This window comes from Mytilus trossulus, chromosome 4 (genome assembly GCF_036588685.1).
Source record: "Mytilus trossulus isolate FHL-02 chromosome 4, PNRI_Mtr1.1.1.hap1, whole genome shotgun sequence".
NCBI classification, from domain to species: Eukaryota; Metazoa; Mollusca; class Bivalvia; order Mytilida; family Mytilidae; genus Mytilus; species Mytilus trossulus.
This window is the reverse complement of record NC_086376.1, coordinates 36852791-36880518: the sequence shown is the minus strand read 5'-3', so window position 1 is coordinate 36880518 and position 27728 is coordinate 36852791. Positions and strand designations below refer to the sequence as shown.

Sequence of the window (27728 nt, the reverse complement as noted above, 5' to 3'; positions counted from 1 at the left end):
ATCAACACTAAGACTATATACTTAGTAGTCACAAACTATAACAATATATGAACAAAATACAAAACCGGCTACATTTAAGAATTTAAGACATGTGGATCACGAAAAACATGCAGGGTGAAATCTTGTATCTTGCAATACACTTGCTGTGAAAACAATTTTGTTTCATTTTTTTTAAATTTCCAGCATGAGGCATTTGCCTCTATGTTGTTACGGCCCTGGTCACCGGGTTCTCTTCACTCTTTCTTTACTAATTAGTGTTTCTCCGGCAAGGATTTTTCTGATCTAGACTTGCTTTAAACGGTAGAATATGATGGGTTTAATCTCATTATCTGTACTGCTCATACAATTTTGTAGATCACCTACCGTAATTTTCTCTCATCATTGTCTGATATAGTATTTTACTGCATATTAGTGCTTTAATATTTCAATCAAAGCAGAAGAAATTTATAATTAGACATGGAATCTTTATATATATATATATGTAGTCGTAGTGCTTTTTCAAAGTTTAGATGTGGTGTAGCACCATTAAAAATTGAAACTGGTCGATATGAAAGAAAAAATCTAGACGAAAGAGTCTGTTTTAACTGCAATATTTTAGAGGATGAAAAACATGTACTTTTAAAGTGTCCCTTGTATGAATATCTAAGACATGCTCTTTTTATTGATAAATTGTGTCATAATGATATGTTTTTAAACTTGTCTGATGAAGAAAAATTTATATATATGTTTAAAAATACCAATATTTGTAATATTGTTGCCACAACCTGCAATAACATTTTAACAAGGAGAAACAGTATTTTATATCATTAACTACTGTATTTGTAGTATTTTATAAAATGAATAAGTATTATTTGTATTTTAATAGTCTCTCATAATTCTTTTAAGAATGGCACATACATGTATTTAATTGTTTTAACTATGTTTACTGTATAATTAATTTTATAATTGTATCTTGTTTTAATCATGTTGTATGTGGTGAGACTTTAACAAACTATTGAATCTGAATCTATATATGTAAACATACAAATTTGTAATTGAATTGTAGACCTTAGATATTCAAAATAACAATAATAATAATTAAATGTTGTTTTCGATTCCATTTTTGTTCATTAATTTTTCAACAAATAATCAAAGCTGTACTTTTGGGTAACAGATTTTGCATTTCATTTTTTTTTTAAAGTTTGCATTCTACAAATAATACTCTATAAGTTTTGTACACTTCAAATTTTATATATTTAGTATTCAGTCTTGTTTTATAGTTTGTTAAACATAAATAACTTTATCAAACTGTCTTTGAATTTTATGAAACTTTGGAAGAAGCTTTTATGATATTTTGGTAACGTTTGAAAGCACAAATATTTGTCTTCTTCGTTTTCTTCGTTATCATGCTAAGTCTAACGATTTGCTTCTGATACTATTTCTAAAGGATATTTTGCCGATAACCGGATTGGTTGTTGTACCAACATCTCCTTTTAGTTTTAAACATATTTTACAACTACTAGTTTGGATATATTTCCCTACAACTATGGACCAGATTTCTAATCAACACAATAGATAAATTAAAGACTTCAACAAATTAGACCCTTAAGTATGTTGTTTTACATGAGTTTTAAATGACAGAAATTATACCTGGCTATTTTTTTTTGCTACCGGGTGCTTCGTTCTTCGAATCAATACTAGCAGGTCCTCTGCTCTGTGCCGAGGTCCAGGTGATACACTATGCTATGCCATTGTAAGGACACGTTGTGTGTAAAATAAAAAAAAACCAACACCCAACCACTTTAAAGGAGCAATAGCTGTCAAATTAATGTTCACTGATTTGACTCAATTTCTTATATTTGATTTTTAAAAATGTATTTATTCAAATTACAGAAAAAGTATTGAATAACCAGTTTACAGGGCATGGGCTCGATAATATATAGCTTTTTCTCGTGTTAAGTTTCGTCTAGACGTTATCTAATTAATTTCCGAGTTGACATTCGAAGACCGTCGATGGTCAAATGATAAGTTATATAAACACAAATACAGATTCTGAAATAAATAAAAATCGAACTCATGCAAATTGAATTCTAGATCTGTTTAATGTCATTTGAGGTCAAGTTAAACACTGGCTGCTTAAATAAAACGAATTATTATTTCACTACATTACTTCCTGCAAACTCTAAAAAATCGTATTTTTGATATTTTTGTATAAATTAGCTAGTGCCCCTTTTAAGAATTTTAGTATATATATTTGAAATGGTAATTTAAGAATTATTAGTTAAGCAATTCATTCAAAACGTGTTGTAGAGAAGAAAAAGACAGCCTATTCTTTCGAGATTAATGAATGAAAGTCAATTTATCACAATAAGAGTTAGTCCCGGTACCATTCAAGTTGATATTTTGTACGACCAACTCCCCCACTAAGAATGATACACATCTCCTTTGCATGGATGCTATCGATGTTTAAATGGTGTTGCACTGAATTGCTCGCCATTCATGTTTCTCGGAAATGACAATGGGTCTGAGGCGGATTATTTTTATAGCTCGTTCTTATGTTGTATTGTTACACCACTGTCCCAGGTTAGGAGATAATCTGAATGCCGCTAAAATGTTAAAACCGCCACATTCTTTATTTTCCTGCCTGTCCCAAGTCATGAGTCTGTAGTTTAATGGATGTCGTTTTTTGATGTGTTGCATATTTGTTTTTCTTTCATTTTTTGTACATCAATAGGACCGTTAGTTTTCTCGTTTAAAATGTTCTACACTTGTCATGCCGGGTCTTTTTATAGCTGACCATGTCATATGTGCTTTGCTCATTGTAGAAGGCCGTACAGTGAACTTTAGTTGTTGTCATTGGTCTCTTGTGGAGAGTTTTCTCATTGGCAATCATGCAATAACCCAACCAAGAGCAGACAGCAGCCGAAGGCAACCAAGAGGTCTGCGAGGCAGTGAGAAACTTGCTCAATCTGGCTCCTAAATAAAAATGTAGTTCAGTGATAAGGGACGTCATACTCAACTCCGAAATATATACAAGTAGCTAAAATTAAAAATCATACGGACCGTTTCAATTTACCGTATGAAATGTATATTTTGTATTTTGAAAAATTCATCCGAACTATGCGTTTTTTAACAGTTTATTTTAAAAGGGGTTAGAATGACTTTGTTTGGTGGATGACCATCATGTCGTATAATTTACCATGCCATCTGTTGATTAATTTTTACTACATTACATGTAATTGTATTGAATTTCTAAAATATTTTCAGAATAGAAAGAGAATAAGCCCAGAATCTGATGCAAAATTTTGGTGCGAGAATAACCTCGACAAAGATGCATTTTACAAGAAGCATATATCCGATTACAAAGGTAAATAGTAAATTAATGTTAAGAGTAAAACATAAGGGATGCATGTCAATATTGACTGACTTTTATTAGACGATAGAGCTCAGTTTTACCAACAAAAAATGTGTTAGATTATGTTGTCCTGTAGAGATGATTTAACAGCCAGAAAAGCATAATCGGTTCTAAGATATGTGGCTAAGCACGAAGAGTGCTAAACGCAATTATTTTAAAGTAGCCAGTTGACACAACCACTATATTACGGAATAAAGTCTACGAATGCCATACATTTCACAACTATTATCAGGTAGATCTGAGCTGGCCTAGAAAACTAATCCTTTTATCAAGCCTATGGGAATGTCAGAAATGGAAGAAGAAAAAGGTTTACATGTTTGCAGACTGCTATACAGACAGTTGTTTAAAAGTGTGATGTAGCTATTTTGTTTTAGCTATATTATTGATGAATAATTTTGTTACTTTGAATTTTAGATGTCGCAGAAAATAAATTTCGAAAACAAAGAACAAATAAAAAATATAGTTTCAAATATGTCATAATCATATAAGACACAGTACTTTTAACCCGCAAACACATGTCTTATTCATTAATTCACAGAAGTAAATTGACAAGAAAATTCCAAGACTTCGCGATAAACTTTAAAATCAACAGGCCAGACGTTCTATTTTACAAACATGTATTGGTCTGCTTTGGTAATTTTTACATCCTGAAAACAATTTGACAATCCTGGACTGGGTGGCCTGTGCTTTAGGGTGAACAATGGAATCCAATATTTCAAAAAACAAACATGCCAAAATTACGACACAGAAAACGAAAGATCGCATAACACATTTAACCATAAAAAAAGATCGAGTAAAATCCTTTGATCTCAAAGTGTATCTTTCTTCACCAATAGCGCTTATAGGAGACTCAGGCATTGTGTGGAAAAAAATGTCAAATTATATGATTGAGGTTGTGGTTATTGTGCATCATCATAGCCTATCAAAACCGTATTTACAAAAATAAAAACTCTCAATAAAACTACACTCACTTCAACTATATATAATTTTACTGAGTTTAATTATTTTTTGGCATTAGGAAAGTCTATATGAACACATATATGATTATTGTTGTTATAAGTACTGTGAAAATAATGACAATGATGGCAATGTAATATTCAATTGCAATTTAATATTTTCAAATATCTGTGATATATAAAGAATTTTGTGATAGAAATGTATGTTTCAATTGATATGTGTAACGTGTAAATCTAATGTGATTTTTTTTAAAAAGGAACAGAAAAAAAAATAGACGGAAAAGATCATAGACCATATCAGATCATAGTATAATGAAATAAAAAGGGAAACTGTTATTACCATCCCACTCACCATATAAACCCATTTTTTAAAAGAAATACAGGGTTTAAAAAAAACGACAATACATAAACGGTTCATAAGGAACGAACACTATTCTTTCTTATTCAGTGTGTGAATTGTTACTCAAACATTTACGTATCCTTTTGTTACATTTAATATGCATGTTATTTTAATCTTAAGGTTCATGTGGACCCTATGGCTAAAATGGACGTATTTTCACCTCAAAATTTACTCTGAGTACAGACAAACCTGTGCATCTGTAAAAATATTCAGGCATAGCATGCCCTAGATAAATGAATTTTAAGTATGTTTTACATTTTAGAAAAATAAAAACTTACCTGGATTTTGCCGTGCACTTTTTTTCATTCCTCCAGAAGGTGCCAAACAGGTTTGAGAACTTCCCCACATGTAAAAATTAAAGTGAGCATTTTTAATTGACATGGACATTAGATGGACAAAAGATACCTGACAATTATTGGTTATTTAAACTGTGTACCTGAGTGGACCATATCAAGGTAAACTCAACTGTTTGTTAATTTTATCATCTTCTGCAGAGACGAAAAAAAGTGTACGGCAAAATCCAGTTAAGTTATGAATTTTCTAAATCATACAATGCATTTGAGTTCTATTTATCTAGGGCATGCTATGCTTTAAATCTTTTCCAGATGCACAGGTTTGCCTGTACTCAGAGAAAATTTTGAGGTGAAAATACGGCCATTTTAGCCACATGAACCTTAAAGTAGTTTGAAGGAAAATCTTGAATGAAAATTCATCGAGCTGTTTATTTAGTTCTTGTTTACTCAGTTAACGCAAATCAAATCGACACTAAAAGTTTTAATCATGGTTGTCAATCTTATGAATTAGGAATGCTTAATTTTCAAATGCGAAAAGAAAATAGAAATAGACGGCTGACTAATACCAATAATAGTTAGTTTTTAACTAATAGACGTATGAGATCTCTTTGTATATCTTGCTGAATTATTCAGATATACCGGTTCTGTAGTTTAAAATTTAAAAAGGTGTCTTTTATTCTATTTGGTAAAACATATGATGATTGGTTTAATCACGAAACTTGATTTATGCTTAGATATTTATCTAGTATACTTAAGTATGGTTGTGAAGTGTATGGACACTACAAATGATAAAAGATAAGTTAAATATGTGATTTAAGCTTCCTGGAACGTATTCCACAAATTACAAATTCATCTGTTAACATTCAAATAGGAAGATTTTACAATGCTGAAATAATGGTTAAAACTATTTTGTACTGATAACTGTATTTTAACGTGTTGTAGTGAGAAATGTTTTAAAGGTCTATATTATGAGTATTATATAACCAAGGTGATGAAAAACTTAATAATTTTTACACAAATTTAGAGAAAGAGTGAATATTAATTTTGCCACTGAAATGAATGGGGGTTTTGAAACAAAAATCATCTAAATGTACTTTTATAGATGTATTTACTTCCTTATGGATGACAGTTTTATTTAGGTCAGCAGTGTGAATTATATTTACATATCGTTCATTGGTAAATATAAATTTCTTAAGAAAATAAGTATACTAAGTAAGATATGGTTGGTGTTCTTCAATAGTGCCGTTGATTGATAAATTTTGATATTATCTATTTTTGTGGATTCCACTTTTAATTTTTGAATTTGACTTGGTATTTGATATTTTTTGTTATAATTTAAATGTATATATGTTTATATATATTAAACTAGTTATTGGAAAATACCATCAAGTTTAAAACTTGTACAACTATTGTTAATCAATTAACTGACAAAGTTAATAAATTTGAGAAAATGTTTGTATCTTGCTTAAAAGATCCGTCATTGTTGACTGCATTGTTTATTCTTTGCGTTGTAATTTCAAATGGCTTTTACATTAACTATTGACTGGCCACATATATGTTATTTATATTGTACTGTGAATATTTGTAAAATGTATTTATCGTATGATCTATTACGAATAAAGTTATTATTGATATTTAGATATAATAATAAGGTTGACGTCCCATTTGAAATAATGCTCCCCTCCTCCCTATGCCAATGCATTCATAAATAAAGTCAGTCATACTTAGTGATGCTACTGTCATACAAGTTAGAGGTGTAGCTAGCTTTAAAAGTTGGTTGAAGCTCCCATTTTTTACAGATGAAAATATATGTACCAAAGCAGGAATATATCAGTTATTATCCATTTATTTGATGTGTTTCAGCAATTTGATAAGTGACTTTCCGTTTTGAATTTTCCTAAGAGTTCAGTATTTTTTTATTATACCTTTTTCATATTTCCACAGTTTCTGAAATGTGATCATTTTAAATATGTTTAGTTGCCATGGTTTTATGCTCAGTATTACAAGAAATGAACAGCAATGTGTCATTATTTACTTGGAGAATAAAAGTATATTGTTTTCATACTTTAACTGGATCAATAACCTGTAGTCTTTATTAATGTGTTGATACCAAAACATAATAATTATGTGGACGAATAATTTCAGCCCCGCTCAGTCACTTGAAATAAATCATGTAACAAATAAGGTTGAATACTTCTGCTGAAGAAGTAGAAAATCGGAAACTGTGCCTCACTGGTTTCATGAAGTCTCACTACAAAAATATTGAAATCGGCAGCTAAAAGTGCTACAATTCAACATGTCCAAAAAAACAATCTTTGTTATTTTTGGATTGCAAAACATTTTCTAGGTATTTGAGATGAATTATGTGAACATTCAAGATTTAAAACATGACAGAGATTTCATTGTGCCTTATGGAAAGTTAACATCATTTAGTTTTGCGGTCGAACAAACAGAGAGTACAAGTTTGGTCATTTAACAATTTATACACGAGGTTATATTCATAATAAATTGCCGTCAGTCTAATTTCAGAACATTATTTTCCCACTGGAGTTATTTATAAACATCATTTCCGGGCCACGTTAGTTCATCCAGTCTAGTATCTGTAAGCTGAATGATACTGATGGATTTACTTGAAAACAGAAAGTAAGATTGTTTTTAATTCATCAGTAGTGTTTTATGCAATTGTATATTAGTATTTTGCTATAGAAATACTTAAACGATTTGTTATCATAATTTTAAACAAGGTATTAAACGCGTTTACAATCATTCTTTCCTCCACTTTAATAAACCTAATAATACGGTCATTTCACTATTTCCGTTTAAAATGGAAAAGACTTTATGCAAATGAAATGAGGATTTCTAGAACTTTAAGCTACTTTATACTCCGAATGAACTTGATAATGTTCTAGTACATTTTTAGATTTTTACAGGAATTTAATGAAATGTTGAGAGATTCTAACTTAAAATGTTAAAGGATGACTAAACGCTGTTGTTTCTTTTTTAATTTTTAATTTATTTCCCTTTGTTTGTAGCGGACAACGATAGAGGTCTTGTTAATAAAGTTCCGACTGCCTGATCATGGCTTTGACTATATCAGATATGGTAGGCGCATGATTTAATAACATTCCGCTTGCTTCAAACTTGCCTCTTCTTTTTTTTATTTAATTCAATTCTCTATCTTTTCTACCCTCAGAGAGATTAATTGATGATGAAAAAGTAAAATCCAAAAAATACTGTACTCCTAGGAGAATTCCAAAAAGAAAGTCTCTAATCAAATGACAAAAAAATCAAAAACTCAAACACATCAAACGAATGAATAACAACTATCATATTTCTGACTTGGTACAGGCATTTTCTTATTTAGAAACTGGTGGATTTAACCTGGTTGTGTAGCTAGCTAAACCTTTCACTAGTTTGACAGTGTTGGAAAATATTCCAGATTAATAATTCAAATTTCAGAAAGAAGACTGGTTTCTTTTTTTATATTCTATTCTTTTTACCGTGTTCGCTGTCCATTCCTTTTTTTTACTTGTTAACTGTTTTCGGATTTAACTCATCAACGTCTTCCGAAAATTTGTATTGTCTTTCAAGACATCTTATAAAAGATAACATGACCATATTCAGCATATGTGTTTGACTTACTAAGTTGTATGCAATATTATTTAATTGTGATATTGAGAAGATCGAAAAGAGACAGCATAAATGATCTTTTTAAGGTAGTATATACTTCAATGATCATTATCTGAATGTTAAAGCTGTAATAGAAGTAAACTAATCCTGGTATTCTAATTTAGAAAATAGTATAACGCAGAATTAATATATGTAGTTGTAAAGCCATATTTCATACCCGTTATAGTTTAACTGGACATAGGATTATTATACCAAGATATAAGTAAAGATGATGATCAATCTTCGTTAATTAGTGATAGAAACAAACAGATATTTCAAAACCAAGATTGAATTGTTTGCATGATTTTGTTTTACCTTTTTAACCTCTAATCCTTTACGCATGCTTCGTTCAATAATTGAAAATGATTTTTTCTCTCAATTGTACGAACTTTTTTTATATAAATATTGAAAGGGAAATTAAAGGATAGTTGTGTACCATTAGTATCCAATGTAAAAAGTAAAATCACAAAAATACTGAACTCCGAGGAAAATTCAATCTGAAAGCCCCTACTCACATGGCAAAATCAAATGACAAAACACACCAAACGAATTGACAACTGTCATATTCCTGACTTGGTACAGGCATTTACAAATGTAGAACATGTTGGATTGAACGGGGTTTTATAGCGCTAAACCTCTCACGTGTACGATAGTCGCATAAAATTTTAAAATATTGATAATGACGCGTGAACAAAACAAACAGACACACTATTTAAAAATGTCACAAATAAAGCTAAAAAGTCTAGTTTGGTAGTTCACATTCGGGAAAAGGGAACGGGAATGTAGTTATAACAAACGGAACATATCCGATATCATTTATATAACAGATATTACAAAACGGTCAACTTACTCGTTAGGGCGTCTGTAAAATTTATGAAGTTGGGATTTCAGCTTCTCAATATATGTATGTTAGAACGTTATAAGACATGCAAGCATACAAGTTGTGAATTAATTAATATCTGTGCGTATATAATAAAGACAACAGTAGTATACCGCTGTTCAAAGTCCTAAATCAATTGAGAGAAAACAAATCCGGGTCTCAAACATTAAACTGAGAGAAACACACCAACTATGAGAGCAAAACTGTTACAATGGAACAACAGAACCCCTAAAGTGCAACAAAAAACAAACGTCAATGCAACATACATTGAAACGAACTTTTTGTTTACAAATGTCATTATCCCAACATAAAACCGTACATTTTAAGACAAAATGGTGGGTTGATTTTGGTTTCACGGCAAATTGACCTCCGCTGTCAAACATTCGATTTATATTGTTGTGCATATATTGTAGTTAAAAACTTTGCACTGTTGCATATTTCTATTATTTCTATGCCAAGTCTACTGGTTTTAATTTTTCTAGGTAGAGACTTTAAAGAATGCTATGCAAGACCTTCAACTGACACAGAACCGCATAAAAGAGAAAACAAATGCTAAACACTTGTAAGTTTGTAAAAATTCATATCTTCACAACAATCAAGAAAGATATAATATTGATAGCGTAGTTCACCATTTCAATTCCAATTTTCGGGCACATTTAAGGTGCTTCTGCAAGATATATCAATGTGTGACTGACAGTTAACCAAACCCGGCAACGATTATTGTACGTTATAAAAACTTATACCTTTTTCTTTGTGCGTGTATTTCTCATTTTTAGCAGCAAGAATTCATAATTGTTTGTTATCTTACAGAAAAACTGGATTCAGTAGTGAGATAAAACCACTTCAAGGTAGATCTTTTTCCTATTTGCATGAAATAATGAAATGAATGAATAATACAATATACTATACATTTGATGAGAGAAAAGTTGTGTATTATCGTAAGGAATGCTATATATTACAATCTTATCAATATAAACTAGAAGGGATATAAAGAAAGAGGATGACGTATGTTTGCCAATGAGACAACTCTCCACAAGCGACCAAAATTACACATTAATTAACAACTATATGTCACCGTATGGCCTTCAACAATGAGCAAAGTTCATACCGCATAGTCAGCTAAAAAAAGGCTCCCGAAATAACAATGTAAAACAATTCAAACGAGAAAACTAACGGCCTTATTTTCAAAGATACTTCATTTGAACTTTGATGGATATATGTCTAATTGGCAATCATACCACATATTCTTATTATTTTTTGTCACCCTCAATATCATATTAAGTTATTTATTAAAAAAGTTCTTAAATAGGAAAAAAAATCGAATAATCAAAAAACTTTTTAAAAAAACATGCCAATGTTAAGTTTGATAGTGTTGCCAGTGTTTGAAGTATCTCAGAATTCCGGTCTTCAGAAACTGTTTTGTTCAGTAGATTTCAAAGAACATTATCTCTGGGAAACACTGACATCATCCTTCGACCAAGTCAATTTGTGGCGGGAAATTACTCTCAAATTGTATTTGAGAGTAACCTGGCTACCGGTATTGTTATTTGATTAGGCAACATCTTTTTTTAAATGCTAACTTATATTAAAAATGTTTGCAACTATGAATTCATAACGACATATAATTCGTTAATACTTGTTGATTTTGTATTAAGTTTAAGATGCTAAAACTTATTTTTTTTATAAAATTTTGATAATTACGATATAAAAATGTCAGTGAATTTCATGTCAAGAGTCAAGTATGATTCCTCCTTGAAGTTACACTTTACAGTTATAAATATCAACGTAACAACGATTATGTTTTATCTAAGGAATCGAGGAGCATTTAGCAAATTTTGAAAACATTACGTGTAGAGATTCTACTCAGCTGCAAGCAATACTAGAAACAACAGAAAAGTTATCTGAGAAATTGGATATACTTTCTACTGCCTTAAAAAATAGAACAAGAAATGTAGAATCAACCGAATTGAATAAACAAAAATTGCAACCTGATACATATTCAACCCAGAAAGAACCAAATCAAACAGAACAGAAAACTGTCACATCATCCTGTGAGCAAAATGTTAAAGAAATACACGACAAAAAACAGGAGAGTTGTTCAAAGTTCCAGAAAGATGTAGTACCAGAACCAGTAACAGACAAGTATTGCCGAAGTCAAATAGAAGATAAAGTCAGTAACGTAGACAATTTGAAAGACGAAAAGCAGCAGAAACCAAAAATCAGACAATTAGTAAACGGTTTCAAACATTACAGAACCAATCAAGACCTTGACAATAGAATGTGTTATAAGAGAAAGAAACCCTGCTTTCAAGGTGAAATATTAAATCCACCGATTGCAACAACCGCACTCCAGAGTGAAAAGGAACCTTCACCAAACATAACGATAAATTATGTGAATGAAAGGTACGCAATTATTAACGAATAAATTTCATATGTAAAAATACAGGAGATCCTAATACAAGTACTAGTGTGTAATGATAAAGTCAAAAATGTATGATATAAGTTACATAATTACTAAACGTGTAAACGTTAATTTGGAAACAAAGAAACATTTTGAAATGCAATAGAAAATAGAAACGTTGAATGTGTCAAAGACACAACAACCCGACCCAAGAGTAACAGTCAAAAGCCAACAATGGATTTTCGATGCAGCGAGAAAATCTCGTACCCAAAGACGGACTTCAGCTGGTCCTAAACAATGATGTATATTATAATTCAGAGATATGAACGCCATACTTTACTCTGAAACATACAAATATTGAAAATTAAAACGACACTTAAAACAAACAAATGCTGGATGTTTCTGACTTTGGACAAGCACACGTTGTAAGAATAGGTAACAAAAGAATCTAAGAAAAATGATAACCATAAACATAAATTAACAACTATTTATAGACATATAGATGTGCACATACGAAATATGTCTTCATCGTATATGTGAAATTCTTAATCACCCATTCTATCTTTGTTTGAACAAAAATGTATTCGCCAAATATCTTGTTTGTCATCGCCCATTCTACTGCTATCTTTGACTTAAAGTTTTTACTTAGAATTGGAAGAATGTGAATTCAGTTATTTTAACGGTATCATAAACAAAGCATGTAAAATTGTTGCCATTGAAATACACTATTTTAAGATCTTTCTTTTTACGGCTTTGATGGAAGATGATAATACATTTGATCATCATATACACTTTTGTTTCCCTGCTTTGTTCAATATGGAATGACTAAAATAAATGGGGGTCAATACCACTGAAACTTGGTTCGTTAACACCTTTCACGTGGTGGTTTAATTGTCAAAAATTCTTAAAATATGAAGAGCTGAATCACTAAAGATGACCTGAAAAAAGAACCAAAAATAAGTTAAGAACAACTTTGCCGGAAGGATTGTGGACCATTTATTCTTAGGAACTTTATATTTAATACATTGTACAAATCAATCATGCCAGTGCTCAATGCAATTTTTTGTTTGCCAGGAGTCCTAATCATACATACGATAGATCATATGAAAAACAGAGGGAAAGAAAAGCATTGGCTCAGAATGCTCAAAGAGGTAATTATTACAATATTACATAAGTTTCATTACAAATGACATTAATTCAATTTAGAACCTAAGCACTGATTACTGAACTGATAAAAAGAAATCATGGATTAGCACTAAGTGTAGTGATATCGACCCATAACTAGTAAATGAAAAAAGGTAAATGAAGACCACTCAATACAATTTCTTACATATTTAGCGATTTTACAAATGGACTATTAGTAATGCTGGAACCCACAATTTTTAAAATCAGAAAGTATAAATACATACATACTTCATGATCAACATTTTTGAAAAAGACGGAAAAAGAATATTGATTAGTACTGTTAATAGTTATCAAAGGTACTAGGCTTATAATAGTCTTAGTATATTTTTGACGGCCTTTACTGAACAACAACAATAACTATAAACTGAGCATAAGTGCCAATTATAAGATATTGGTTGGTGTAAAATAGTCTGAACTAGGTGAACAATAATGAAAAAATTAAACACTTTGAATTCAAGGTATTGATTGTAACAGTTATCTTACATTACAAAGTAAGTTTAAAAATACGAATACCAGAATGTATTTAACGACTTAAGTCAAAAGACAATCAAACCGTGTTAGCAGGTTGTAAAACAGGAGTTAACGCAATTTAAAAACAACAAGTAACTGTATAGACTATCAACGAAAAACATCTACAAATATAGTTTGTTATGTTACACTACTGTCCCAAGTAATGGCAGTTTTGAGCGCTCACAATCATGTTTAGCCCCTTTAAATTGTTTGAAGTGCCTACCTCACATCATCGGCATGTAGTTCAGTGGTTGTCGTTGGTTTATTTCTATCATATATACGTATATCGTAAATTGTTTTATCATAAATTATCCCATTGCTTTTTTCAATTGAATTGTGTCATCATTTTGAAATGGCGGGGCCTTTTATAGCCGACTATATTTCCTTTTTTTTCATTGGTGAATCCGTAAGATTGTATATAATAACTAATATCAACTTCATTTGAACTTTAATTCATAGTTGTCTCATACCAGATCTCTTCTTTGTTTTAATATATATAAATTCAAAGTAATGGGGAATGTCATATTCCAAGCATAGATAGAAAAGGTTAATAGTCTCTCCAAAATGGCGAGCAATATGAATTGTCAAAATAGAATAACGAAATTAGTACTATCTATTTGTGTGTGTGTGTGTTTGTGTGTGTTTGTGTGTGTCTAGTTACAATGTTTGACAAGATTTCTTTAACTTTTAGATTTTGACAAAGGACAGCAAGTTCATTCATATGATGAATGGGTCGCAATCGCAGGGCAGGCACGAAGTAAAGGTAAACTATTATTTTCACTTTAAACACGTCATAAGTGATATAGTAAGCACACATAGCACGTGCATAAGTAGTAAATTTAGTGTAAGGTTCGACTTTTGATTAGGAAATCTTTTAACTACAAGCACATTCCATATATATAAATATCTTTATATATGTCGTGAAATTATCTGAAAATTAAAGCTGTAATTTATGTATAACTTTAATTAAAAATAATTCAATATTTCACAATAAATATAGCCCTCTAATATACTTGTATAAATTTACTTGAGATGTTGATATTCTTTCATTTACGTGACTAGCCAGTAACTCTTACCATATCTTCTTCTTTTGTCGGTTACTTATTAAACAAAACATATGATATTGCTAGTAATAATAATTTACAGCATGTCGAGGGAAATGTCACAATTTCAAATGATTATATATTTGAAATTATAAACAATGTCATGCAGATTTCAACTCCAACAGATGATTTTACTATTTTTATGTCCGTTCATTTCCTATACATTCTTGGCTTTTAAATATTCAGCTTCAAGCGTTCCTGATGATAGTTTATCAAAAAAACACCGCATGATATGTATAACGTGTTTCACTGTTGTTATCATTTTTCATTTCTTTCCAAAGATTAAAATGACAAAAATACAAATCTCCGAGGATATTTTAAAACGAAAAGCTGCAACATATCTAACGATTGGATAACAATTGTCATATTCCTGACTTTGTACAGGTTGATACTTGGTCCAAATTTCAATTGTACAACATACAGACTGAGTGTGAAATATCTTTGGAGTTTTTGGATGACGAAATAAGTTAACAATTTAATTAAACATTGAGAGATAAATGTCAATAAAACACAATCTGTATCTACCCTGCAAAGTAATATATATCAGCTTTTCTGTAAGCATTTACTTTTTACTTTACAGTCCGTATGGAATTGGCGTTAAGTAATAGCAATAGGAGTGCCAAAGGACATAACTATATATTACTGTTGGACACATCAGAGAGTATGCAAGGAGAGAAATTTAAGACAATGATAAAAACTGCAACTAAATTCATCGATGGTAAACAAAAATATAATTAAATGAAATGCATGGTATAAATTTTCTTATATTTATACAAAATAGTTATGAAGATCAGCAAGAAAAAGAACTGTTCTTTATTTTTTGAAAGCGAAAATGACTTGCCTTTGAATTAACAATAAGGTAATTTAAAGACTCAACATTCTTGTATTTGCATCATCCATAATAAGACTGGGCTTATAGTAATAACAGTAAATGTAGGATACCAATTTCCACTGGTACTGCAGTTGCTGTAAAATGAAAAGTTTTCTGCAGATACACTCAGACACTAGCAAGATTAGAAAATAAACGAAAGCAGAACTTAAAAATTAAAGGAACAGGGGTTGAGGTCATATAACTTTGCTCAGCGCTCGGAGCACAAAAATCATGTTCGAAACATGAAATCCAACATTTTGATTGGTTGATTTTAGAGTATAAGTACAAAACAACTGACTCAAACGTGTTATGACTTCAAGACCAGATAATCCAAAACCGTTTACAACTTTTATTGGTGTCTTTAGATATTGTTAATTGTTGACATTATGTTTGAACAGGTCTGCATCAGGTCAGTTTAAGATACGGTATACGAGATAACGTTGGACTATCTCATTTTGGAAAAGACACTGAATTAATCATGCATCCTATACCAGAGTATGATTATATCAAAAGAGAAATAGGTACATAAGATATCCTATAGATTCATATTTCACATTAACGGAAAGCAGTACAAATCAAATTCCAAGTTATAAATATGTATATTAATTTAATATTTGAAACTCAGTTTAATGTTTTTTAAAACATCAAAATGTGTTACATGGTTATGTTAAATTAAATTCCACTTATCATATTCAGACAATCAGAACCGATCAAAAGCTTTAAAAAACGGAGCTTATAATTTATTTATTCTACACTTTTGAATTTATAGATAATGATTTTTTCTATCCAATCTTTAGTTAAAAATCTGAATTATATTTCAGCCAAGTTGAGACCTTGTGGGCCATCTCCTCTAGCAGCCGGTCTGTTGATGGCAGTGTCCGGAATTCACAGCTGTAAGTTTATTTTACATTGTATAGCCATGTAGCTATATAAGATTTGTTTTCTTTCTTTTTTCAATGATTATGAAAGGAAAGCAATGCTCTTTTTTCAGACAAGATTGTATATAAATTTATTGGTAGATTATATCATTTTCTTTACAAATCAATTGAAATGAGAATTTTCTATAAGGTGGTTCCACTACCCTCGAGAACAATGAGTTCCTACCTAACATTATTGTGATAACGGATGGAATGCCAACTCGCGTAGAAGCTCTTTATGAAGAGAACAGAGAAAGTATTGGAATAGTGGAAGAGTCTTTTGTATCAGATTTATTGGTAAGAATCAATTTTAGAACAGATAGAGTACTTATTGATAAAACCTTTTGATTGTTGCATTATATATCAAATATCATTTCTTAATCGCATAACGATTTCATGAATTCATACAGTCACAAGTAGTGCGTTCCATTTCGACAAAAAAACTTGCATTTAAAACACCACGTGAAAGTTGTAAATCAATTGAAATGGCGTTATTACATGTAATATACTTTTTAAAATCTTAAACTTCTATTCTATAACAAAACAAGGAACTGATTAATATTTACAGTAACATTGAACTGTTTCAGTATTATTTTATAAACACATTATTGTTAGGTAGACCAGCTTTGAAAGCTTAATTATATGATGCATTATCAACTTTCATTTTGAAAGATATTGTCCTTATCCTTGTTCAACATTTTTAATTAATAAGTCATGATCATTTTACTTTTGAAGTGCAATCCGTTTAACTTCTATACAATATACTGTTAAATACCTTTTCTTCTTATTATATTCGAAACTCCATACATGTGATTTTAATGGTGTGATTTCAAATACGAATAATTCGATTATAAAACACTGTTTGTTTCAGGATAAAATATTCGTTACATTTTTCACAAGAACTAAAATTAGAACCTACTGAAATTTGATACTTATAGATTATTGTTGATCATCTCAACGAGATTGCTTTTCTCGCTTGAGCCGGTACGGCGTAAGCGAGAAAGCAATCGAGTCGAGATGACCAATGATAATTTGTTTTTCACTATTTTACCTATGAAAACGTTGTCAATTTCATGTACATTTTATTAGCAACACCATGTGCCGCCTTAGTTTCTAGCAATAATTTTTCATCTCAAGCGAGTAGCATGATATGAATGATTATCACAAAAAAAAGATCACAGGAAAAATACACAAAATAGCGATAACAACCTTTATATAAGAATGCTATATTGTGTAAATCGGTAGACAAACCGCGCGTCTGGCGTAAGTGTAAAATTTTAGTCCTGGTATCTATGATGGAATTGGTACCGTTAATTTTATTATTTCCATCATTCACTTTCTTATTCCAGGCATAGATTACCTTAGCCGTATTTGGCACATCTTTTTGGAATTTTGAATCATCAATGCTCTTCAACTTTGTACCTGTTTGGCTTTATAAATATTTTGATATGAGCGTCACTTATGAGTCTTATGTAGACGAAACGCGCGTCTGGCGTATTAAATTATAATCCTGGTATCTTTGATAACTATTCATAATTCACTGTTTACAGACTACTGATATGGTTGCATCATTTGTAAATAATTATCTAAAATAATAGCTTGTATTAAGCATTTCACTTTACTTCCAGACTTCGATAAATGCAGCGCGTGAAATGACACACAGTGTTAAACTTTGTGAACATGTAGGAACAAAAATATTTTGTGTACCAATAGGAGGTGCTAACACTGATGTAAGTTTTCTTACTATTATATTATCATCATATTATTGTACGCCTTGTAAGAGACGTAGGATTTTAGTTAGATACTCTAAATGCACATGTTGACAGTAGCATATTAATAGTTATTTGTATAGATAAAGCTTTTTGTTCATAAGATTTCTCTCTTCCTTCTTTATATCTTGGAAAGGCATTTTATTAATTTTTTTTGTATTTGATATAACATGACGTTTCAATCCGGAAGTGAATGTTGAAGGGTTCTTATGGTATGACAATAATCTGCTACTTTTATTTCAAAATTATTCAATCTAAACCTAGAACGTCCTTGCCCTATCTGATATTATTCTCTCAAAGATTTAAATCATGATTCCATTTCAAGAGAAAAGTTTTTAATAATTTGTCATGGATTATGTTTGGAATAAAATATATAAAATATAATTCCTTTTAAGATTTTGAGAACGATGGTTAAAACGACTTTTGGCAAGTTGATACCACCAGAACAGATACAACGTCTTGCACAAAATACACAAGTCCTGGTAAATATTTTATATTAATTAATCCTCCATTTGAGCAAGTAGGGGTGGTTTTTTTTTTCTAGGCAGATATATAGATTTGTTTCGATATTTATCATCTTGCTTTTCGAAGACATATTTTTAAATACACTTATGAGCAACAATGAGACTGTATGGTACAATGAAATAATTCGTATAATGTAACTTTTAATTGTATTCAGTCTTGTGATCTCATATTTTGTTAATTTTAGAAATTATGTAGATAATAGTTTTGTATGGTACATATGTGCTTATCTGACTTAAAACTCATTGGAATTTGTAATTGATAAGAGGGCGCTACTTCGAGCACATGTTTTAATATCCAACTTCATTTACAAATATCTGCCGAAGGAAGAACACATACAGAAATTTGGTGACACTCAATTTCATTAAATATTGTAATCCTCTTCCCTTTCCCCTTTTTCCACTTTAATGAGAGGTTCTTTATTGTTGAATTAAAGGTGACAAAAAGAGCGGTATTTGCTCCTTAAAGTTGAGCTGTTACACTGTTATTAAAAAAATTATAGTCAAGGGGAGATAATTCTAAATTGATTGACTTTTCAAAAACATTCAATTTTAATAATTGATGACATTTGTCTTTTCATTTAATACACACTATGCTCATTGGTTTAGATAGTAATAAATTATTGGTATGATTGACTTTGAAACATGAACTGTCACATCTGTGGTCTTCATCATTATAACATGTGTTAGTTTTTATTTTGACTTTAGCGGACCATTAAACTATAAAAAAAAAAAAAAGAAGTAAAATCACAAAAATACTGAACTCAGAGGAAAATCAATCAGAAAAGTCCATAATACATGGCAAAATCAAATAACAAAACGCATCAAAAACGAATGGACAAGAACTGTCATATTCCTGACCTGCATGCTGGTACAGGCATTTTCAAATGTAGAAAATGGTGGATTCAATCTGGTTCTATAGCGCTAACCCTCTCACTTTAATAACAGTCTCATCAAATTCCGTTATATTTACATGATGCGTTAAATAAACAGCCACAATTAATAAAATAGTCAAAATATGGGTACATCAGTCATCATCGTATAACAATTTTAAAAGATGGACAATTTAACCGAACACAAAAACATCTTCTATCTACAAACACATTAATTGATTTGAGTGTCTGACGTCAGAAAATTTTATACGTCACATAAATTTGTCGTTCAATGTGCATACAAACAGTTTTAAAATTTGCATAGGCAATGTAAGCATACAGGGTTAAAAAGTCAAAAGTATGTAAGAATAAATTACAGAAATAGACCGATATTCAAACTAGTCTAAAAGTTATAGGTAGAATTTATGAGAATCCAAAAATAGTTAATACCACTACGCGATTGAATGATTTGACGTTTGTGGTTCAACGTATATAGTAATTCATAATAGAATATATCATAATGACATATAATAGACCAATATAATACTGACGGGATCTTTTAAATTACAGAGTCACGTTATAAGAACAAAAGAAATACAAAAAGTCGCCTATACAAAACAAACCACAAAAAAATGAAAGCCAATACAAACACATTGACGAGATGTATAAGTACCGAGCCACGTCAAACTGATACCACATAAAACCATTCAACAGTAAAAGTAATATTAATAATAGAACAAAGACAAATGAAAGAACAATAAAACATGTTGTTAAGATGATAAACAACATCAGTACGCAGAATCTATACATCAAGACCATCGTGTATTATTTGAGAAGTTGATACGGAATATTTATCAACAAGGTCATGAGTTTTGAAAAGCGGTATACTACTGTTGCCTTTATTTATTCATGATACCTTCCGATGAACTTTTTTAGAAAAGGGACGAGACGTTCTTTGACATATCCCTAGTTCATCAACTTTCTACTCAGACACTGATGACGTTTTACAAAGTCTGAGTAGGAGCTGCAAGCTCTTGAATATCGAATAAGTTGTGAAATATATATCCCATATGCAGGTGAAGTTGGTATATTGCTACTAAGGTGGGGGAAATTTATGATTTCAAAATTAAAATCGTCTCGTTTGTCATAGATTCTGGTACTGAGATGACTGTGTAAGTCAAATTCGAGATATTAGTCTAAAAATGAGGCGGCGGAAGCTGTGTCTGTTGTTTCTTTAATCTCTAGTTCTGGGGGATATATCAATGGAACCCAATCAGAAAAGTTCGGATTGTTTATGGAAAGAACATCATCAATATATCTGAAAGTGAAATTAAATAATCTGGCTTATTTGATCCTTTTTTTGACAAGTGTCTGGAGGAACTCCGATTCATATGAAAATAAGAAGAGGTCGACAAGCTGAGGCGCACAGTTTGTTCCCATAGGAATGCCGACAATTTGTTGGAAAAGTCTACCTCCAAACTCAACAAAAATGTTGTCGATAAGAAACTCCAGCATACTGACCACTTTTTCTTCTGTGTAGCATGTTTTACCTTTTTGTTTGTCACTATTAACGAAATTTGCCTTATGAAATCCCAAAGTAATAAATTTATAGCGTATGCTACCATTTTTATGTTGAAAGGCATTGTGGATAATTTCTTTTAGGCGATTTTTCAATTTTACATGGGAAATGGTGGTATACAGGGTTGAAAAATCAAAAGTTTTGATTGAACTAATTTCAGAAAAAGACCGAGATTTAAAATTGTCTAGAAGTTCTTTAGAATTTTTAAGAATCCACATATGGTTAATACCACTACGCGAGTAAACAGTTTCACAGTATTTCTGAAGACCCTCTTTCACTGCGGACAGAATTTTAGTCAATCTAATGGACAATTCTTTTGTTAAACATGAAGATGAGCCAGCAATATACCGTTGCTTGTACGGAATTTTATGAAGCTTTGGTATCCAATACAAACAAGGTAAATCCTCCGATTTGGTGTTCAATGTAATGTTTATTGAAGCCATGAAGGACTTATGATTTGCTAAAATCTCATCCTTGTCAAATGATATGTCTTTGTATGTGGGATTACCTGAGTGCTCCGTTATACCCAATTCTTTTACAAGACATTCGTAGTAATACGATTTACATACAAAGACAATATTATTTGAAGCTTTGTCCGCAGGAACAACAACATACTTATCATGAAGAGTTGTAGTTTATTGCGTTGCGTTGTGTATTTTATCGTAAGTTATCTAAGGCGTTAAAGATATAACTACGTCTGCCATTATACGTTTCTATTCAATACCACATAAAGTATAACAATAACGCGACGTCACAAAGATAGCGGCCGTACCGCAAAAAGGTACGTTAATATTAGCGCAATTCTTGACATTCTGGGGCCGCAGAAAATGATATTTAACTTAAATTTGAAATACAATATGAAAAATTCGTAAATTGTGACATAAAAAGAAATAAAATCATATTTAAAGTCTTTCAATAGTATTTTAACTGTTCACGTCTGAAATTTAACACTTTCACAAGTCTATATAATAACCGTAGTTAATTGAACAGTCTATACATCCACTAATTTCTCCAGGGCAGAAAGTTCTCCAGGGCAGAAAGGTTCTCCAGGGCAGAAAAGTTCATTCACTGTCATCATGTGTACTGCGTATTTCCAACGGATATAGCTTCACAATCGGACGGTTTGTGATTCCTGTGTCGGTCTTAATAACAGCTGATCGAATGAGTCCATCCTTTCCACGAACTAAATCTTGTACAACTGCTAATTTCCACATTATACGATTTGTGTCATTGTGTACTTGTACAATGTCACCTATTTGTATTGTTTGTTCGTTTCTTCCAGATGTTCGGTGGAATTCACGGAGTGACGTCAGATATTCGTGTTTCCATCTTGAGCGAAAATGGTTTATTAGTTCATTATTTCTCTGTAAATTTTTATTGAGTTTCACGTGCAAGTCTTCTGAAGTAACACTGTCAATATTCTGTTCCGATTGGTTGTCAAGTCGACGACCATATAACAGGTGCGCTGGCGTCAGCGGTTCGGGATCTTTAATATCAGTAGAAATGTGAGTTATAGGACGATTATTTAGAGTTCCCTCGATTTCGATTACAATTGTATTCAACATTTCCGTAGTGACACATGACTTTCCTAGTATTGCTTTAATTGACTTTTTCGTGAGTCCAATTAAGCGTTCCCAAAAGCCTCCAAACCACGGTGCTCGGTTGGGTATAAACTTCCACTCAGTTCCTTGATCGGCAAGTTTTTCTTGTATTCGGTTGTCTTTGCTTGATCTTGTAATCTTTTCGGCGGCTGCCTTGAAGGTTGTTGCATTATCGGACAACATAATTCTTGGTGTAGATCTCCTAGCGACAAATCTTTTAAAAGCAAGCATGAAAGACTCCTCAGTTAAATCTGTGACTATCTCCAAGTGTATAGCTCGTGTAACGGCGCAAGTGAATAAACAAATATATGTTTTGCTTAATTCGTTGTGTTTTCCTTTTGTATACAAAGCTCCTGTGAAATCAACGCCGGTTACTGAAAAAGGATAATCGTAGTTGACTCGATCTTTAGGAAGCGGTGGCGGATCGGGTGCGCTGTAAGGCATTCCTGATATTTTAATGCATTGAACGCATTTACGAATTTGTGATTTTACGCACTGTCTTATTCTCGGTATCCAATATTTCTGTTGAATATATGCGATTGTACTGTTAAGTCCGGCATGTAAAGTCTTTGTGTGAGCATCCATTACGATTAAGGACGTAAGACTGTGGTGTGTTGGCAATAACAACGGATATTTAGTACTCTCCTTAACAGGTGCGTTTTGTATTCTCCCTGTACAACGTAGTAATCCGCTTTTGTCTGTATAAAGTTTAAGTTGTCGAACAAGTTGCACTTTTTTCTGTGAAGATGAATTCAAGCTTTCAATTTCATCCTTAAATGTTTGCTGTTGTGCTGTTACTATTAGAACTTCTAATGCTTTACATCGCTCCTCAACACTGATAAATCCGATTGTCCGTTTATCTCTTGAGTTCCGTAAATTCTGTATAAAGCGCAAGACGTATGCTGTAACTCTAATTGCTTTTTCTAAAGATCTGTATCGTTGTATATCTATACATGAAATTGTCTGTGTTGAAGCATTTGTACTTTCATCATCTGTATTTTCATCACTAACAGTTACCATCGTGCTGCAATCTTCAATTTTCCTCGTCCATGTCGGCCAATTTTCACGATTTAAAATCCATTGTGGACCGTTCATCCATAAGCTGTTGTTATAAAGTTGTTTAGCGTAAATTCCGCGAGTTAAGTAATCAGCTGGATTGTCATCTGTTGGACAATAATTCCATTCAGCATTCTCTGTTAATTTTCGTATTTCTTTAAGTCGATTTTCTACGAACGGTTTTAAGATTTTTGACGATTTAATCCAACTCAAAACAATTTGGCTATCGCTCCACATATACACATGTTCTGTTGGTATGACTTTAAGAAGATGCGTTGCTAATCTGGCGCCGATAAGCGCGCCCATAAGTTCTAAACGTGGTAATGAAATCGGTTTAACGGGTACTACTCTGTTTTTAGCCATGACGAGGATCGATGAATTTGCTGTAACTAAGTAAGCACAAGCTCCGTATGCTAACTGACTGGCGTCTGTGAAAATATGCAGTGACGTTTTCTCGTTTATAACTCCTTCCGTTAACATTCGTGGAAATACTATTTTGGTAGCCTCCTCGATATCTAAAGCTATTACCTGCCATTTACTTCTCAGTTCATCGGACAAACATTCATCCCAATCTAACTTTGCTTTCCATAAAGTCTGCATAAACAGCTTAGCTTTCACCGTAATTGGCGTGATTAATCCAAGGGGGTCGAAAATTCTAGACGATGTGCGCAAAACCTCACGTTTTGTTATCATTTTGTCCTTTTCCATAAATTCAATCTGTTGAAATTTCAAATCGTCGGATTCCCTATCCCATCTCATGCCTAAAATTTTGACTATGTCGTCATTGTCGCCGATCTTGTCTAGTCCTGCAACGTTCTGTAATTCCGTACTATTAGAGTTCCAAGACCGTAAGTTGAATCCTGCTTCTGACAATAATTTTCTTGACTCCGTGTAGAATTTCAAAAGTGATTGTTTATCGGTAAAACTGGTCAGAACGTTATCCACGTATAAGTTTCTCTGTAATTCAGTTGATGTAGTTGACGGATTGTCTCTAAAATGTTTCATTAGCGTGGCGCTTAACATGAATGGCGAACAGGTGGCGCCGAAAAGTACAACTTTAAACCGGTAAGTAATCAAACGGCTTTCTGTGTCCATGGGATTTTCTAACCAATAAAATCTTGTGACATCTCTGTCATCAACATCTAATTCAATATGCAAAAATGCTTTTTCAATATCTGCTGTAACTGCATATTTGTACATTCTAAAGCGTACTAATATCTCCGTCAAATCAGTCATAATTGGTGGATATGTTGCTAGGCAATCGTTAAGACAAGGACTACTGGCATTCGCTCTACAGCTACAGTTATATACTATGCGTATCGGGGTGGTGACTGAATCCTTTTTTACGGGATGATGCGGAATGTAATGAACCTTGTTTGTGCATGTACTTTCATCACATACCTTTTCAATAAATCCTCTTTGTTCTTGGTCTGTAATTATCTCACCATACTTTCGGAACATCTCGGGATCCTTCTTAAGGCGACGAATAACGCTTTGCGTTCTGCGTTTTGCGATGTCTTCATTGGTCGGTAGTTCTGGCGCATTCTCTCTCCATGGTAATTTTGCAATATACTTATCATTTTTCTTCGTAATAGAGGTTTGTAAGTAATTTTCAATTGATTCAGCTAGGTCTGGATCATTTTGTTCTTTAGCGTCAATTCCCAATGATTCAAGCTTCCAAAATTTTTCAAGATCGCACCACATATACACATGTTCTGTTTTGTTCCCCGCTCTCAAGGATTTTAATCGGCTGATGTCCATTCTCTCCGTTTGAAGTCACGGCACCAATGTAGTTTATTGCGTTGCGTTGTGTATTTTATCGTAAGTTATCTAAGGCGTTAAAGATAAGAGTTGATAGACATTTCATGGCCTCTTTGTCTCTGAAAACGGACTTTGGTCGATCGTTCACACAGTTTTACAACTTGTGAATTCGACGTTTTATCAGAGACCTGATAGTTTTAACCCATTCTGATAAAGTATCCAGTTCAACTTCTTCTCGCTTAGCCCATGTCCTGGCGTAGTCCTCAATATAATCCATAATTATTTTGAAGTTATGGTTCCAATTGATGTGTTGGGGTTCTCTAAACTTAGGACCATGAGAAATCATCTTTCGGAGATTTTCATGTTGAATTATGTTTAATATAATGTATTGCCATGAACTATTTAACATGTTTAATCAATCTTAAGTTTTATGTTTACTTTGAAATATTTGTATCAAACAAGACATCGACGTACAGCGTTTGTAGTCGTTGACTTTTTCTTTTAGCAAAGTTTTATGTTCTGTCCATTTTTATGAGGATTCTAGCATTGTCTGTATAATGGTGAGGTTTCAGCATAAAAACTAGAAATATGTCAATTTAACAGCACTCAAAATAAGAGATTCTGCAACTTCATTGTTAATTTTACTACATACATACGACATTTGAATGAAGGTATGATTCCTTTTATATTTGATAAGAAAAAAAAAGATCGTGCTTTTGGTCACTTTTTCCAACAATTCAATTGATGCATTAAATCTATGAAGATAACAAAAAAATGAAAGCAGATTCCAAAGAGAAAACCAAAACGACAGAAGCATGACAGAAAACGACACAAATACAAACAACAATCTACAAAAGACTGCCTAAAAACTAAAGACAATCAGAGTAGTGGTATTTAGCAGCTTAAACGTGCATTTGTTTCAATTTTTGTTTAAATCTGAAATTGTTTTTATTTACAGATAAAATTGATTCAAGTTATGAATGTCCTTAACATGAACTTTTCTTATAAAAACATATCAGTTTAGGGATTATTACAAAGTAGTCTTACTTCGTATTTTTTTGTCATGCTTACATCAACTACATGTACTTGTATCTAATCTAAAGGAAAGTAAGTAGAAGACGCATTGAAACCATGATGCTTACATGGATAATAAGTTTTATTTTATTTTGAATTACCAACCTTGGTTTAGTATTACATGCCTTGAATCCGATGTTATTTATTGTATATTTTCGTCTTATGTGATGTACTATAATTAAAAATTCTTTCTTAATCCTTCCTTTGAGGTGACCTGACTTCTTAGCAATGACGAAATGCTTTAAACAGCATGATATAGGCCATACTGTATCTCCAAAGGAGACATTACCATTATCGTTGTCTATTTATTGTCAACAGCTTGGTGTCACTATTCATCAAGCTGAACACCGATTGTTCTACCGAATACACGAAGAAGGTTACGCTACTAATATAGAACCCAATTGTCAACGAGAAGATTTGCGATTGAAGAATAAATTTTTTAAATCCCATTATTCTACGAAAATTTAAAAAAGATGAGTAGTGTGCACTAGTTATATTGCTATGTGCAACACTGTCCCTTCGCTGAAACATTCTTCATGATTAATGTGCATCATGAATTAAATCATACCTACATATTTACTTGTGATTTACGTGATAACTGTATTCAGTAAAGATGAAAAGATTTATGTGAATTTTTGTTTCATGACTTATTCGATGTGATATTTTACTAAAAAAATAAATGAATGTACGGGTTGAGTTCATTACAACTTTAAAAAAACACAAATATTTGCTCATAAATGCAACTTCTCCAACTATCTTTTGTTTCGATATCAGTCTTGGTTTTTGTTTCATCTTTGGCTTATGTCCTTTGTGAGATTTTGTTCAGGGTTAATAGTCCATTGATATTTTTAGCTTATTCTAGCGAATATCAATATAGTGGACTTCAACATGGTTGTTATTATAACTTGTAAATTTC

The 27728-nt window shown here is 31.8% G+C and overlaps 1 protein-coding gene across 2 annotated transcripts in view; it reads left to right on the top strand.

Annotated features, from left to right (window-relative positions):
* Nucleotides 1–7612: 7612 nt before the first annotated feature.
* Nucleotides 7613–27728, top strand: part of LOC134715232 (uncharacterized) — a 34849-nt gene continuing 14733 nt past the window's right edge. The window contains exons 1-13 of one of the 2 annotated variants that reach the window (XM_063577279.1): nt 7613–7686; nt 8076–8145; nt 10075–10154; nt 10403–10440; nt 11404–11995; nt 13068–13144; nt 14380–14451; nt 15372–15509; nt 16061–16183; nt 16484–16555; nt 16731–16876; nt 18208–18309; nt 18744–18830. In XM_063577279.1, coding sequence (XP_063433349.1) covers nt 8122–8145; nt 10075–10154; nt 10403–10440; nt 11404–11995; nt 13068–13144; nt 14380–14451; nt 15372–15509; nt 16061–16183; nt 16484–16555; nt 16731–16876; nt 18208–18309; nt 18744–18830 — 1551 coding nt within the window. In that variant the 5' untranslated portion in view covers nt 7613–7686; nt 8076–8121. The remainder of the gene's footprint in view (nt 7687–8075; nt 8146–10074; nt 10155–10402; nt 10441–11403; nt 11996–13067; nt 13145–14379; nt 14452–15371; nt 15510–16060; nt 16184–16483; nt 16556–16730; nt 16877–18207; nt 18310–18743; nt 18831–27728) is intronic. The other variant, XM_063577280.1, reaches the window with a different exon arrangement.